At 57.5% G+C, this 16827-nt stretch overlaps 4 protein-coding genes across 4 annotated transcripts; all 4 read left to right on the forward strand.

The window, feature by feature from the left end:
- Positions 1–140: 140 nt before the first annotated feature.
- Positions 141–2093, forward strand: LPMP_332540 (hypothetical protein; the record flags this gene model as incomplete). The annotated part of the gene is made up of 1 exon (XM_010704043.1): positions 141–2093. The coding sequence occupies one exon, from the start codon at positions 141–143 to the stop codon at positions 2091–2093; it is 1953 nt and encodes a 650-aa protein (XP_010702345.1).
- A 1221-nt stretch (positions 2094–3314) lies between these two features.
- On the forward strand, positions 3315–4850 carry LPMP_332550 (hypothetical protein; the record flags this gene model as incomplete). Its single annotated transcript, XM_010704044.1, has 1 exon — positions 3315–4850. The coding sequence occupies one exon, from the start codon at positions 3315–3317 to the stop codon at positions 4848–4850; it is 1536 nt and encodes a 511-aa protein (XP_010702346.1).
- A 1814-nt stretch (positions 4851–6664) lies between these two features.
- Positions 6665–11542, forward strand: LPMP_332560 (hypothetical protein; the record flags this gene model as incomplete). Its single annotated transcript, XM_010704045.1, has 1 exon — positions 6665–11542. One exon carries the CDS (start codon positions 6665–6667, stop codon positions 11540–11542), a length of 4878 nt encoding a protein of 1625 aa, XP_010702347.1.
- A 674-nt stretch (positions 11543–12216) lies between these two features.
- On the forward strand, positions 12217–15351 carry LPMP_332570 (hypothetical protein; the record flags this gene model as incomplete). Its single annotated transcript, XM_010704046.1, has 1 exon — positions 12217–15351. One exon carries the CDS (start codon positions 12217–12219, stop codon positions 15349–15351), a length of 3135 nt encoding a protein of 1044 aa, XP_010702348.1.
- Between the last annotated feature and the right edge of the window lie 1476 nt (positions 15352–16827).

The raw sequence follows: 16827 nt of genomic DNA on the forward strand, positions 1-16827 counted from the left end.
GCACTAGACATGTCTGGGCTGTCATTAAGGTCTCTTGGCTCGTCTCTCTTCCCTCCCCCCTCCCCCCGTCTTTCCGCTCGTGCATCTCTACTCCAGCGAAGTGAACGCGACGAAGACGACAACGTATTGATTCAGCAGGAATGCTCACCGACTACTGGCTTCTCGCCGATCTGGACGGGACGCTCGTTGCCACGCCCCACAAGGCAAACGGCCTCTATCTCCCTATCACGCAAAGTCCCTGCTTTGAGCCTCTCAAGCAGTGGCTAGGCAGCGGCGGCAACCTATGCATCATCACGACAGCGGATCTCCGGGCGTTTAACCAGGTATACCACCCACTGAAGGCGTTTCTGAAGACGTATCAGGAGTACGTCAATGAGGCTGCCGCAGCAGGAACCCCGCTAAAGACGGTTGATGGGACGGTGGCGCAGCCTCCGCGCCGCGGCTGCCTTCTCTTATCCCTCTACACCGGCGCTGTTCTGTACTGGTGCACGTCCGACTCAATCATCATGCTTCCTGAGTACACGAGCGCTGTGCACTGTGCCACGCGCGAATCCGTCGAGCTGGCAGCTACCTACCAGGTGCGCATGTCTCACGCCACACTGTTGGTGGACGGCAGCGATAATCAGCTGCGTGCGCAGTCGGAGATGTACGTGCATGGCACTTGCATCGACGTCGAGACCACCCGCCTCCTGCAGACGCAGATTGAGTCGCTTTATCTGGATTACGTGCGTGATGTGCTCTCCGGCACGGACCTGGTCGTGCGTAAGGCAGTGAAGTGGCTTTCGCGGCGGTACCAGTGCATGTGGGGCGGCCTGCTGCAGTACCTCGAGCTTATCTACAACGTTGTGGTACACCAGAACACCACGTCGCTACTAGAGCTGAGCATGAACACTGAGCAGACGCTCTTGGCACTGGAGCAGGAGTCTCCAGCGGACCCGGCTGCTGTGGAGTGGAAGATAAACTACCTGCGCTCGCGACGGGGCTTCTTGACCGCAGTCGGTATTCTCCGAATCGAGTACGTGGAGTCACATGTGTGGTTCGCCGAGGGCAAGAAAGGCACGCTGCACCGTGAGCCGAGCCAGAATATCCAGACTCAGACAAGGGATGCAGAGCGTGCGCAGCTTGTCTCCTACGTGGCGCAGGTGCTGCTGGCTGATTTTCCCGCCACTGTGGCGTCGAGGCTGGCAGCTGCGACAGCAACGATGGCGAGCTTCCTAGTGGACCTCCTGGGTCCCAGCGTAAGAACTCTTCCGCCGCAGATGCGCGAGGCAAAGCCCCCCACGACAGAGCCGGAATCACCGCCTCTCTTCAGCACCTCGACTGCGCCGCCAGGAGACGTGGCCATCGTTGCGCAGGTAATTCTACTCGGCCTGCCACTAAGTCTCTTCTCCAAGTACTTCCGCTCTCATGTGGAGGCGATGGTACGCGGTGGTGTGAACGCCATACCACAGCCCAACAGCATCGTCTTCTCCAAGATGGGCGTAAGTAAGTCGACAGCATTGCGCTATCTACTAGGCAAAGACCGCGTTGCTTCTTTAGAGAAGGACTGGCAGCTGCGCTCAACCGAAGTCACATCGAGCCCCACCACGGGTCCAGCAAGTCGAGCGGCCAACTTCGTCGGGTGCTTACAGAGGTATCACGGTATTGCAATGGGTGACAACCCGCAATCGAGCGACTTCGAGCTGACAGTGTTTCGAGATCTGCCGTTTCTCTCTGTCGAGAAGGAGTCCCAGCGGGTGGAGCGGCAACAGCGCATTCTCCGACGTTTGAGGCGTACACAGCTCATTGAGGGCCGCGGTGGTCAGCCATTGATGCCAGATGGCAGTCGGGCGCCATCCTACGCCGAGCTCGTCAGCAGCTTGCGTCGCAGTGGACCCATGATGGACGATCGCCTTTTTGGAAACATCAACTACGTTGGTGGCGAGGAGGAGGGCACAGCGCTCTTTCTTGCCGCGCTGCTCCACTACGCAACGGCGAAGACGAAGAACGAACAGGGGAAGATGACCACTGTGGAGTTCCGCGATGCAGTCCAAATGGCCCAAGCGACAAGTCGAGATCAGGTGATGTTGCGCCTACCTCTTGCGAAGCTCTAGGCAAGTCAAAAGAAGCGCGCACACTCACAAGAGACTTTGCTCCCCCCCTTCTCCTCGGCATACGTGGTACAGTGCCCGGGAGGATACCTACTTATCTGCCTTCTACGACTTCTATGCGTCACTGTGTTTCACTAAAACCCTTCCGTGCTTGCATCCGTCCTCTGCGCTGGAGATGCGTTTGTGTGTGTGTGTGTGTGTGCGTACGCATGCACCTCACTTTCTTGCTGCGCGCTCTTCTCGTGGTTCTTTCGCCATACCGCGTTGCGTTCGTGCACGCGCATGAAGTCGTACATTTTTGTGGGTCGTTTTTCATCATCTTCTCACGTGTGAGTGCATCTTCAAGGTGTGCCTCCCCCCCTACCCATCCGCTACCCGTGTCGTCGTGCCTGCAGGTGAGTTTTGGTGATGTTGACGAGGTAGAGGGAGTGAGAGGCGCCGACCTCTGAAGCGGACTGCGTCCGTGAGAGGGCAACGTGGACGGTATCGAGAGACAGCAGCCGTCGAGCAAAGTCACCAATTTCAGAGGGGAGAAGGTGGTCCTGATAAGCCGCAACGCAGCGCGTCTGCTCGCAACCTAAGCCTACGGATCTGCCACCAGGAGCGGCACTGTGAAGAGCCCTTGGACACACTCTGAGGTAATGCTGCAGGTAGCACGATGATGTGCCCTATCACAAGGTGAGACACTCCTCTGTCAGCTCTTCGCCAAGCACTTTCTTTTTCTCGCAGAGGGCGCTCTTCCACCGATGCGCTTCTGCGTCGATTTCTCTTTCCTCAATCGTGTTTCTCATTCACTCTTCTTCCCCTTTTCTTTTTCGTTTCTTTTCATTCTCATCTCCGCATCCGTGGCTACTTTCATTGACTGTCGGGAAACAGAAACGTCAGCGTCAGTACCATCACCCATCCAAAAGTTTCCCTCCAGATTCTACGTGTTCAGTACCTCTTCGTAGCGGTGCGCCCCTTCCCTTTTTCTCTCTCTCTCTCTCTTTCTCTCTGTGGCGTTCCTCACTCTTAGCTCACTAGACGCATCCTCCTACCATCCACGCGCGCCTCCTGACCCACCACGTTTCCCTGTTCGGTTTCTTCTCTCTACTTCCGTTCTTTCTTTTTCTTTCTTTCTCGCACCCGCAGTACCTCCTGTGGCCAAAGACTGCAGCTCCTCTCTCCCTTTTAGCCACACCCGCATCAGTCCTTCTTTTACTTGAGTGTTTCTCCTGCAGCGCGATGTCCAAAACCTCGTCAGAGGAGTACCCCGTGGATTGCGCGTCGGAGAATGAGCAGTCGAAGCCGGAGGTAGAGGAGAACCTTCCGCAGCAGACGGCGGCGGTGAGTGTCGACGAGGAAGACGCCTACGAGGAGAACGTGAACGATGAGTGCCCGAGCGAGGAAGAGGAGGAGTCGGGTACGATGCCGGCTACTCCGGCTGCGCCTGCAGCGGAGACGGGCTGGCGCGCGTCCGCCAGCTATGCTGACTATATGGCGGCGAAGGAAGAGCTGCAGGCGGCGCGAGCCGCACACGAGCGGCACGTGCGCGAGATCACTTGTGGCACGATGTTGGACGGAGACATGAACTCCATGATGTCTGTGGAAGAGCTGACCGCAGAGCGTGTGCGCCTCGCGGAGCTCGTGCGCCATCACAAGGACGAGCAGGACTCGCTCGCCCTCGACATTGAGGGGTTGACAGGCGCCGGGGATGTGTACCAACTGGCGGCCCGTGTGCAGCGACTGGAGCACTTCGTCAAGTGTGCAAGTCAGTACGTCAACGACACTCTGCCGCAGACGATCGAGACGATGGTGAAGGAAGACCGTCGCCAATCCAACCAGGAGCTGTGCAACTACATCCAGGATCTCCAGGAGAAGCGCGCAGACATGCTCAAGAAGATTGCCGCCTCGCAGGAAATCGTGAACAAGAGGAAGCAACGCCAAAAGGCTCCTGTGGTGGCCGCCGTTAAGCAGGAGGACGAAGACCCAATGACCGCCAAGGCGGAGGAACACACCCATGAGAACAAGGAAGAGTACGTTGCACTGCAGCAGAAGATCCGCAAGCTCTGCTCTATGAGGACAAAGCTGCAAAGCGACATCATGAAGGAGAAGAAGTCGAGCAAAAAAATGGAGGAGAGGATGCTCGCCCGCATTCGCAACCTCGAGCTGGACAATGCCCGTGATGCCCGCATGTGCAAGGAGCTGAACAACCGCAACGCCGCCTTCACGACAAACTCGCAACTGCTCGTAGACCAGCTTAACGTCGAGCACTACGGCATCGGCAACGCGCCAACGACGAAGAAGCTGATGGAGGAGCGCAAGCAGCGCGAGGCCCTGCTGGAGTGGTCACCGCCAGATCAGTCGAACTGGAACGATGTATCCGGTAACTCCGCCGAGTCCCATCAGTCGAACACGAACTCGGGGGGCTCTCCGCAGCGTGCTGCCAAGCCGCCGCTGGTGGCACTGAAAACAACAAAGTCGCAGCGCGCACGTGATGACGCGGTGCGTATGGAGCGCGAGGAGCACTCGCAGTCGCGGCGCCGCAACAGTGATGCGACCAGCTATCAGTCGTCTCGCCAGTCCATCTCTAGGCCGCCGCTGGCTGCCTGGAAGCAGACAGCGTCGCAGCAGAGTCGCGAAAGCGCCATTCGCGAGAGCTGCAGGGCTGCCTCTGTGCCCCGCACTTTTGCGAGCAGCAACTCCGAGGCCTCCGATGCCTCTCCGGGATCAGTTTCGGGTAGGATTGCCAAATTACAGAGTAACAATGGATGGAAGTAGTAGGAGGGCGAAGAGAGGCCAATGAGGACGCTAGAGATAAGCTCCCAGCAAGAGTTGTGATACAAGGTGCTCGTCGTTGCCCTTTCCAAGCACGGAAAGGGGTATGCAAAAGCCCATTGCGGATAGCAGCACTGTAAACTGACAGGGTGTATTACCAGTTCTGTGACTCTGTAGCAGCGGTCCCTGTCTAGGTGTCTCCCCTCCTCTCCGCTTTCTGGTCGTGCTGTACATGCCTCTGCATGGGGATTTTGAGCTACACTCATCACCTCTCACCTCCAAGCCTCACGCTTTGCTTTGTTTGTTTCTCTTCGTCGGATCAGTGTGAGCATCTTTATATATTTTTCTCTTTTTTTTCCACCCTTGTATGTTTTCTTTTCAGTTACGCTGTACGGTGAATGGAATACAGGCCATGAGGAGGGAATGATGTTCCGTGAGGAAGGGGAGTACGTGCCATTTAAGCGGATGACCTGTCCGCTTACTTGGATGCGCTGTTGTGTGGGTGTGCGTCTCTTTCTCTCCCTCTGCAGGAGTGATTGAGGTTGCGAGTACCAGCAACCGTGTGGACCCTGTCCATGCGTGTATGCGTGCCTCCCCTCTCTCTCCCTCCCCACTTTTGTTTTTTCCCGCCTCCTTCCATTCGTTTTTCTCTTCCCCATTTCTTTTGTAGCCCAACACACCCACACACACACTCGCTGTTTTCTCTGACTCCCTGTGCGCGCGCGTGTGTGTGCCTCTCTGTCATTCTCGCATTTCATGGTGTTTGCATTCATTTACCCTGTTCTCGAGCTCTGTTCTTGTGTCGCTTTGCTTGTTTCTTTCGTTCGTGGTTCTGTCCTCTCCCTGTGGGTGTGCAGAGAAACGGTCAGGGCGGAGGGGTGGAAAGAGGGACGAACTCGTCAGCGAGCAAGGTACAGCAGCCGCACAGCGCACCTCTCTCTGCTTGGAGGACTTATGTACATGAGTCCCTGTCATGGCAAAGCGGCCAAAAAAAAAAGAGCTTAACCATAACGTTTTCGAGGAGCACGACGGGGACGACGGGTGTTTCGGTAGTGGCGGATGTGGTCGCCCCCGCCTCTCCCGTTCTTCTCCTTTCTTTTGCCTGTGTGTATGCCTGTGCCTGTGTGCGCCTATGATTTTGTGCTGTCCTGCGTAATGCACATCTGAAACACCTCTCACAAAGAAGTGGAGCTGCTCTTCACTGGGCTGAATCACTCCGCGTTTGACTCGAGTGCGTTGGCATGACCCCAATCGTGTGTGCCACCGTTTCTCGGTTTACAGCGACGTCCCTAATGGGCTTGGCTATCAAGTGCCTCTCGCGGTGTCTACCAGCCTACACCCACCCGATCTCACTTAGCTTTCCTGTGTTGGCTGCTCTTCTGGCAACACGTACGAAGTCGAGTGGTGAGCAGCGGTCTTTGGGTTCACAGGACGCGCGGTGCAACCCCTCTCTTTCCTTCTCGTCCTATTTGTGCGTATTGGTAGAGGCAGCGAACTCATCTGCTGCTGCCGATACACACACCCTGCGGACCCTCAACCGCGCCAGATGCGTGAGCCCATTTACTTGAGATACCTGCGCGCTATATTTTCCTTTCTCTCACTTCATGCCAATAAGTAAACGACCCTAAACCCAACCACGCAGACGGAGCCTCAACACATTAGTCAAACAAAACGCGAGTTAACGCTTCTACACAGAGCCTTTCCCTGACAACGCTCTGTCAACCCCACCGCGGGTGCAGCGAGGCCTCACCGTAGTACTGTGCCTGTGCCAGTGGCTGCTGCTGCTCTTTTTTTGTTTTCTCCCCTTTTTTGTTATCATGACTTCACTAGACACCGCCGTCAGCGATGCGGGACCTTTGGTGGAAAGAGCGGCCCGCGCTGAGGCAACACCGTGGTCGACGGAGACATTTCTGGACTTCACGTCTTTCAGGGATGCGTACAGTGCGTGGCACGAATCTGAGGACTTCTTCAACTGGCTTCAATCAAGCAGTTACGCGGTGGCGCTCCTCGCGGCTTCCAATCTGCGCCCTCTTCACTTCACGGCGAGGGAGCGAGGCACAACGCCAACGGCGTCCTCATCTCATGCCGTGGAAGCATCTACTGTGCATCTCGTACTGCGTGCTCCTTGTTGCAACACTACGGTCGTCCTATCGGAAGAGGAGAGGGTTACACTGGCGAAGGTGGGCCGCCTCTTTCCATTCCATGTGGGTTCGAAGGGTGTAGCTACTCAGAGCAAAAAATCGACCGTGATACCAGTGCAGTCTACGCAGCTGGAGCGGCAGCATCAGATCACAGCTGGCTTGCTAGCGCGCGCTCACCGAGATGGCTGCACGTGGCGCGACCGACATGCCCTCGGCGAGCGGGGTGGCGAAACGGACGAGACCACGGTATCATGTGCACGGCAACTCCTGCTAGGGAGCCCGTCACTGTGCATCACCGAGTCGGTAACAGTTCGCGCCTTCTGTGCCGCGGTGACACTTCGCTCACTAGGTTCTGAAGCGGCCACCAATGCCCCAGCTCGGGTACGTTCCTTGCTTCCACGAGGCTCCCCACCGAGCGCGGTGCGGCAGCGGATGGCGGAGACAATGGCTGTTCTGGACCCGGCCTTCTCTGCCGTCCATTGCGAAGCTTCCACTGCTGTGCCAAGGATGCGATACACGGGGAGCAACGTGAATGATCGTATCCTACAGCTTTTTTTCGCCTCAAAGAAGCGCCTTCGGCCAGAGGCAAGCACCGAGGCCGCTTGCGCTGAGACTGATACGAGGGGGAAGGAGGTACTACGCTATATAGCATTGCTGATGTCACTCTACGGGTACACGGTGGTTCCTGCAGATGACGTGCACTCGACGGACACAGAGAACGCAGGCGGTAACGAGGCGGACTTCCGAGATGAAGAAACCACCGTTGGCGCGGGAAGTCACCAGCCTTCTCCCCAGGAAACATCGCAGTGGAAGAGCCCATCGACGATTCAAACCTCTGCTGATGACGCAGAAGTGGGGCATCACATGCATACAGAGACGGCGACGCAGTCGGAGCTGATATCTGTCGAGGACGCGGCGAAACTTCTTGGATGGCATGCGCGGTGCCAGTTCTGCGCCCACGGCCCTGCCATTGTGGCCGTGCGCGAGAGAGTCACGAGGACCACGACAACCACAATCACCACGGCAAGTACCTTGGAGGTTTCCCACATTGCTAGCTGCGCTGCTAGTCTCTCCACTGCAGAGGCACTTCGTAAAGAACTGCAGTGTGTTGTTGACGAAAAGGGTGATGCCTTGCAGCTTCACGGAGTGGTGGGTGCTTCCGTGGAGTCTGGTAGTGGTGATGGCGGTGACGGTGGGAGCAAAGACGTTCTGGGTGTCGTTGCCGAGGCGGAGGCGCCGCTTCTCAGCGCCAACTGCAGTCAGCAGTACGGCAAGATGAAGGACGAGGCTTTTGTTGCTGCTGCTACTACTACTGAGCTCGAGAACACTTCGGATGATCTGAGTGACATCGCTAAGAACTACGGTAGCATACTTGAGAAAGGTGTGTCCTCACAGGAGTACGAGGAGGGAGACTGTGCCGTGAGCGCTACGCTGTTGTCGTCTGTTGACCGAGGTAGCAACGGAGGCGTCGAAGACGACAACGTGTGTGTGAGCAATGAAGTGGGCAGCAGCATCAGCGGCAATGAGGAGACGGCCGGGGAGGAGAATTTAGAGGCTGCTTCCTGCAGTGATGTGGAGGCGCTTGGTGAGCAAAGCACACAAATGTGCAGCGGGGTTGCACTGGTGCAGGCGGAGGCCTCTGGCTTTTGCCGAACAACCGCGGCGACCACAACGACCAAGGTTGTCACAAGAACAACGCACTCTGTCACCACCATCACAATAACCTTCTCTCGGTGCCCAACATTGCAGAGGGACAGTCAGCAGCAGCTACAACATCAACTCAGTAGCACTTCCGGCAAAGGTCACCATGATAGCTGCCCATGGTATCGCCTGTTCCTGACCGACGCCATCGACGCAACAGCCCTTGCGGCACCGGAGCGCTTTATGGACTTCACATGGGTGACAGGTGAAGACGGTGACACAGTACCCGATGAGAGGACGGTGGATCTCCCTAACAGCACCTCCACCTCTATGACGACATCGGGCGACCAAACGAAAGGCAACGCACACAAGTCAGAAGGTGGGGTCAGTGTCGATGGTGAGGCGCGGTTTCTCCCACCTCAAGACCCCTCACCCTCAAAGAGAGAGGACCAGACCTGCGAGGACTCGGAAAGGCACTCTTCTCGAGTTATTCTCGTCTTGCGTTTTTTGCTTCCTGAAGTAGAGCGTCTCATTACGACGTGGCGACTTAGCGAGGAGTGGGAGCGCGCGCGACCGGGCGAGTACCTGCGGCACCCCCTGTGGCGAACATGGCTGACCTCAGAGACGCTGCATCCAGTGCACACAGAGAGCGCAGACGGTATCATGGAGCAGTACTTGCGCACCCTTGAGCGGCAGCTGATGCCGTCGCAGATCACGGAAGAGGGGACAGGGGAGGGCAGCAGGAGCTCCGCCGCCGCTTCCGACGGTAAGTGCAGTGACGGCAGCGTGATCAACAAAGCAGCGACAAGGGTTATAGGGAAGGCGAAGTGGGACGCGCTGGGAACTTTGGAGGAGTTTGTCGTCACGATGGGCGCTCCCCTCTGCAATGCCAACACAACTTTACTCAGCCGAACGGTGGAGAGTGCCTTGCACTTGGCTAATCGTTCGCTGCACCGCTACTTTGCAAACGACCAAGTGGCGGCTGAGGCGGGCAGTGCAGCGAGGTCTGGTGATGCGCGTACGCTACTGCGTGAGGGACTGCAGTCGCTGTTGCGGTTTTCGGGCATCTCGGCATCCCAAAGCGTCGTTGCCAGCAGCGGAGCGGGACTAAAAAGCACCCTCTCCGCTCCTGACAGCGAAGATGCGCGAGGAAAGGAGGCCTCCGCGGCGGTGCGGGCCTTCCTGAAAATTATGGAGGAGCGTTGCGCAGACGATATCGTACGTGAGAGCAGCTCTAACGCGTCACGCCTTCGACGTGCGCTGCAGCGCGAAGCCATTCCTCATGCGCTGCACGAATTCACAACCACTGTCTATCCGACGTTGCGGTCTCGTGCTGCAGACTGCACCACCACTACTGATGATTTGGCTTTCCTTGTGAACACCGCCTCTGTCAGCACCAACGCTGATTCATGCCATACCCTCTGCGATCTAGACCGCTCTCGTGTAGCGCAGTACCTGCAGGGCATGCGTAATGCCGCTCAGGAGGAGCAGCTGCAGTTGCAGCGGGAGAGAGAGAAAGCGGTGGAGGCACAGCGGCTTGCTGAGGCAAAGGCTGCCTCGGTAAGCACCGCCGCCGCCGCCACAACTACTACTACGTCTTCTGCACCGGTGGTGCGTGCTCCGGCTACCCGGGCGAGTGCAAGTAAAGGGCCTGCCCGGCAGAAGCAACAGCAACAGTCTCAAGGTGGCAGAGGCCCGCACTCCTCGCCGCATCCGTCAACACTGCCAAGCCAGATGCAGGGCCTACCAATGCACCAGGCACCGGCGCCGAGCCATAGCAATCCCATGGCGCTTGCGCCCCACTCGACACGCACATCAAGCGGCTTGGCCGTCTTGCAGTCAGATGTGCGCCCTACCGTTGGCCCCCCGACGCAGCCGCTCGGAGATAATAACCCCCACTGGGGCTTTCCTCGACCCTCTTTACACGGTAATACTGGCGCGTCATCGCCGCCGCAGCCCTCGTTGATGCATCTCCAAGCGCCAGACGTGGTTGGCAACAAAGCCCTTCCTCCTACCCGTGCTCCGTTCGAAGGTCAAGGGGGAGGCAGTGAGCCATGTAACCCGTCGGCCGGTAGCGGCTTCTTTCTAGCATCAAATGTGATCCCAGGGGGTGGGCAGGGACCTATTTTTCTCGGCAACGACCGCAGTGGGGTAGGGCTGGATGGGTCTGCCTTCGCGGACGACGGCGGTCCACTCTTCTCATCTACGCACCCCTTCGGCTGGCTGCCTTTTCCGTCACGACCCTCGGGAGGGGACGACGCCGGTGTTTTGGCAGCAAACGTGTACGCCCCCACGTCTGGTGGCGCGCTGCCGCGTGGCAGTGCCAGTGGACTTTCTCCGAGCGCCGTCGACTCGGTTTTGGGAAGTTTTGACGGGCGTCACCCCCGCAGTGACGGCGCTGCTACGGCGGAGGTGTCTCGTCTCCCCCATTGGAGCAGCAGCGCAGTGCTGCAGGGACCTCCGACTGGCGATACCGGGGGCGGTGGGGTTCTTGGTCAAAGTGAACTTTCTGTGCTCCGGCGAGAGAGTACCGCTAGTGGCAATCGTATTGTCAGCAGTAAGTCGGCATCTACTGTCTTTGGCGCTTCAGCACCGTCGTCCTTTGCCGTGTCGAAGGCAACCGCCCCTGTAATGCCGTCTTTATTGGTGCCACGTAGCGGCCACGCCAACCGTGGCCGTGGTAGCGGCGGTGGCCAACAGAATCAGCAGTTGACGCCAACGCCTTGCCAGCCGTCCTCGCGAGGCAACGCAGTGAACTCCTCTGTTCTTGGCGGAGGTCCAAATGCACACGCGCCACCGTCACGCGGTGGCGCCGGCGGGGGTGGTGGAGGCCGCACTGGGCGAGGCCGCAGCCGCAGTGGCGGTGTTGGTGGTCAACGGCACGGTGGTGGTGGCTTTCGACGAGGTGGCTGAAATCCCTTTTAAACGGACACGGCGCTCAAGAGGGGACTTTCTGCCGCTTCTTCCTCTCCTCTCTCTGCATGTGCATGACGCATGAACCCCACACGAGTACCTATATACTCCGCCGCACTTAAGCACTGGCACGTGCATGGCTGCATCGGTGCGCAGTAGGGCACAAACGTAGAGGCAACTTTTGCCCTCGATTCACAACGGCCTCAACCTACATTAAAGTTACTTGGTGCCTGCATACAGGCGCTGTTCCGTCCCCCCCTTTACGACTCTCACTAGTCATGCGCGCCACTGACGTTTCTCGCCACCACGGCAGCAAGTCCTCTGCCCCCCACAAACATGCTCACTGCCCCAGATGCTTCTTCTGGCGGGCGCTCCACTGTAACCCATTTCTGCGTTTAGTACGTGTGTGCGTCCTTTGGCCTCGACTTGCTCTTCCAATAAACGCCTGCTGTTTTTCATAATCGTGCTTCCCTCTTTTCTGCCGTGTCCTCACACGTTCTCTCTCCCATTTCATGTGCAAGCCAGCAAACCGGCGGGCAACGCTTCAATGTTACAGAGTTTACATCAACACAGCTACATACCGGTCCCCCCCTCCCGTTTCACCTTATACGACCCCTCAAAGCACTAGGTTGGGTAGAACTGGAGAAAGTGAAGGAAACGAGACGCAGAGGAGAATGACACTTGTGCCGCACACGCAGGAACTGCAGCAAGAGGTGGAGACTTTGCAGCAGCTGCGCCACGGACTGCACGATGCCTACATCGTCGAATCCAAGGTAGGTCAGGGTGTCGTGAAGGACGTCACGGCGGTTGAGGCGCACCGCACCGTGGACGCGCATACGTTGAGCGTGCTCAAGTCACCTAACTACCCCTTCATTCTTTGCGAGGAGGCGCCGCCATCGTACGTTCCGCCGCCAGTGCCGTACAACGTCGAAGGAGAGATCGACTCGCTGAAACAGCGCGTGCTGCAGGTGCAGGAGGACTTACAATGCTACCAGAAGCATCACGGCCGCGGCGACACACCGCTGTCGGCGTCGCAGGTGCTTGACTTTTTTGCCCATAACAGAACCTACGCCGAGGTGGCTTGGGAGGTATCGTCGCTGAAGTGTTTCTACCGCTGGGTTCTCTCCCACTCGATCAGTCACCTGTGGAACTGCAAGGAGCAGCTCGAGTACGTGCTCACCGAGGGTGACAAAGGCCTGCCGCAGACGACGGAGGAGATGGATGCGTGTCTGCAAGCACACCCCTTCGCTGACGCCGTCTCCCTCCTGGACAGCGAACGACAGGCAGTCGTGGCGCAGGAGCGTCGCCGTCTGCGATCAGTTAGCCGTATTTTTCGTGAAAACGTGCCGGCAATTGCGGTGACGGCTGCGACGAGTTGCTACCTCACTTCAGAGGAGAAGTACATGTACCAAGAGTTCTTCAACCAGTCGGAGCACATGATGCTGCTGCTTAACCATACTTTGATGCTTAACAAAGCCAACAGCACACACACGATGACACTGAAGTCTGGCCCCGACAGCACCAGCTGCGGGTTACTGTCAAACCAGCAGGGTTCAGCCCAGAGCTGCTTGCAGGACAGCGGTGCCCTTTTCCCTCGGAGCGAGTCGGCCGTTAGCGTGATGGATACTGCGAGTCTTACCAAAGAGACTCTCCATGCTGTTTCCGCCGAGCAGGATATGATAAAAGCTCTCATGAATACGATCCGCGAGCGTCAGCAGCGTGGCGAGTGCTTTGGTGTGTCAGCAGCCGAGCGCGAGCGCATTCGTGCCGCTCAGATCGCCGTTTACGGTTGTGTGCTGAGCGATATGAGTCTCATGTCGCACCAGATGAATCTCGTTGCCGAATTCATGGAGCACTACGATTCGTGGCTAAAGCTGCGCGGCTACGACACTCACGATCAGTTGATGATTGCGCTGTCGAAGCGCAGTGGTAGTATTGAGTGGCCGATGCTCAGCACTCACGACCAGTACGGTACCGAGGGCGGGCACAGCCACTTTGTGCCACCGACTGAGGAGATGATGCGCTATTACCGCCCGCTAGAGAAGGTGCCGAGTGAATCAGTTGGGTTGAGGAGCAACACCTCCGCCAGAGAGGCTTCAAAACCTTTCGTCCGAAACCTAGGTGCTCCAGGATGTGACTTGAACAACAGTGCCGCTTTCCCATCCGTAACCGGCGTTGCAGCGCCTGCGAGGGCTGCGGCGGCAAACACTGTATGTCAGCACGTGGATCTTTCTCCACCCCCTGGGCCTCTTGCAGCCCGGCAGGTGACGGGCAACGACGTGGCGAACGCCTTTTACGCTCTCCTTATCCACGCCAATGAGGCGGTGTGCAACGGTTCTGCGACCACTGCTGAGAAGGGCGGCGCCGTCGACCGCGCCTGGCTGACAGCATGCGTGCGCTACACTCTCATCAAGTTACTTCGCCACGATTGGAGCGCTGCAGACGTGGCCAAGGGTATGCTCACCGCAGAAGAGGCCCTGCTCGCCCTGGTAAATCGCAAGAGGGCTTTCTCTCGCATGAAGTCCACGACTGCGGCACTCTGCGCCGTGGTGCAGGAGGTGGCGAGGCTGTGTTCTATCCGTAATGCGCAACGCTCCTCCAGTGCCGAGGTACCTGTTGCAGTGCACATGCCAGACAGCGTGGACAACGCTAAGGTTGTGGCAGACGTGACCAACCCGGTGGAACGGCAGCGGTGGGGTTCTGTGGTGGACGCTATATGGTTCCAGGTGGATCCCTCGGCTGCTTCGAGTGGCGGTCTCCTGTTTCACGCGACCGCTGTGGACGGTGAGGAGACGGGTCCGGTGCCGTGCAACAAACAGAGCGCCGCTCATTTTCTCTACATTGAGTCCATTGGCATGCCGCTTCATGCAGTGACCAGTGGTGTGACCTTCATCGCGATGCACTATCGTCTACCTCGCATGTCAGCGGCTGCGGAGACGAGTCGGTGTGAGTCACCCACGCTAGCCACCATGTCTGACGCGCAGCCGGCGCGGGGTGGTAGCTTCTCTCGCTACCACCTCGCGCGTCATGCTTTGGCAGCGCTGTTTGAAGTAGAGGCGAGGGGCCTTCTCCCCTGCTTTGCGTGCCGCGTGTCCGAGGTGAGCGCTGTGCCTCTTGCCCAGATGGTCTACGTCGCCTTTGACGACGGAAATGCCAGCTCTGTGGTGGACAAGAATCATGTGCCGCACCTGTGCATGCTGCCACCTGCGGCAATGGAGCTGAAGCGTATGGATGCTAAGGTGGGAGTGGCGCCGGCGCCAACGCGACCAACGGAAGCTCTTTACGCTGCCTACGCCGAGCCTGTCAGCTTCTGCTCGATCGGGCTTCTTGTAGGCGGTCTGTTGGAGGGTATTGCTGCTCGCACGCCAACTCTGCATGACCTCTACATGACCGCCGAGACGGTTCTGGAGCAGGCAGCGTACGAGATCAAGTGTGGAGCGACACCTAAGGCGTTCGCGAATGCGAGCACGCACCCGACTCCCACTGCGTGTGCGCCAACCAAAAGGCGTGCCATGAGTATTCAGCGCGAGTCAGTTATCAACCACAATTCTGTCTTGATTCAGCGCTTCATCTCGCCGTTGCTGCGCCACATGGATGACAGGATCTCCTCTTTGGAGTTCGGCGAGGGGGTAGGCAACGCTTTTGATGGGCCGAACAGTGCGAGTCCCAGCACCCAGGCTTCGGTGTTGACGCTGCGTGGTTCGGCAGCACCAGAGCTGTCCTCCGTGGCTGGCCGCCGGACCGAAATGATCGACTGTGCCGACACAATATCGCCGTCTCCCTCGGCGGTGCGGCCCAGCCGGCGCTAAGCACATGTATGTGCTTGCGCGTGTATGCGACGCGCTTTAAAAAAAAAAATGTACGTCGTCTTCTCTTACTGTACTCGGCACTACTTCTCCTTTGTTTGTCTACTTCATATCGGCGCACCAGATTTTTACGTACGAGTGTGCCTGTCTGTCTTTTTTTTCTCTATCTTTCTTGGTGCGTGCGCGTCGAGGGGTGGGATGTTTCCGTCGTGAGCTGTAAAGATGATGGATTTTAATTAGTGTACACCTCGCATGGGTGGAGGTGCTGTCATAGGAGCCAACTGGAAGAGGAGTCGGTAGGAGAGGGGGCAGGTGGATGGAGGGGTCAGAAGCTGAAGGGAGGGTGTGCCACGCAGGGTAGGGAGGGCGGGGCTGGGATGAGGTGAAGCTCAGTTTACTTTCCTCGCCCCTACGCTATGCATTCTTGCACACACACACACACGTTGCTTCAGTAGCAGCTGCTGATGCCGATTTTTTCTAGTTTCCGTCGCATGTGGCGCACGCTCTCCTTCGGTCTCCTTTTATTCTTTGGTCTTACGCCCTATGCCGTACTCTCTCCCCTGCTCAGCTCTCCGTCTTGCATCGCAACGTTGTCGTTGTCGATGGTTTGATTGTAGTAGAGTAGTTCATCGCATTTTTCGTCGCTATATAGTCATCGCTGCATTTCTCTTTTGTGTTCGCCTTCCCCCTCCGTCTTTCATCGGGTGAAGGGTCGATTCTTCTCAACTCGCTTGTCGTTCATTTCTCTCTCTTTCCCTCTCTCTCTTTCTCGATGCACTCGACTCCCTTCTTCTCTCCACCGTGACTCGTCCTTATCTTGTTCTGAGGAGAGGTGATTGTACGTATACATGTATTGCTGCGCCTGTGCTTGTACAGCTTGATTCCTTCTGTTCTTCTTCCCTTTTCTTGTGTTCCCTCTTTTGGTGTCTCTCGCCCCCCCCCCCGTCACATGTCTTGGCGGTGATGACCCCACCTGCTTTGTTGGCCGAACACCCCTAGTAGCGTTTTTCTGGTGTTCTCGTGACAGCTGAGGACTTCGGGTAGGTGTCGGCAGCAGAGGGACACGGGCGGTTGTAGCGTCACCTACGCCGATGCAGGAGAGAGAGGAGGCGTAGGATGGAGGCCGCCCGTGCTGGTTTCTGCATATGTGCTTTCTTCTGACTATCAACAGTATGCCAGCAAATAATTACAGAGCGAACGATTTCGCCAAGAAATTCGCCGAGGGCAGGTTAGATGTCTGTGCTGCGGTGCGAGGATCGTACGAATGCGAGTCGCATAACTGCCCTTCGTGCAGGTGCATGAGCTCGCTGCGCTCTTTTACGGAGCTCATACGCGACTCAAGGGTGGCGCTCTGCGCTCTCGTAGTTTGCCGAGATGACTGACAGTCACCCATAAACTGAGCGAGGTCATAGGGACGCGCTCTGCCGTCTTGGTGTATGGAACGACTTGTCTGCATCGATAGTAGTTGTGGTTATGGAA

Source organism: Leishmania panamensis (genome assembly GCF_000755165.1).
Source record: "Leishmania panamensis strain MHOM/PA/94/PSC-1 chromosome 33 sequence".
NCBI classification, from domain to species: domain Eukaryota; phylum Euglenozoa; class Kinetoplastea; order Trypanosomatida; family Trypanosomatidae; genus Leishmania; species Leishmania panamensis.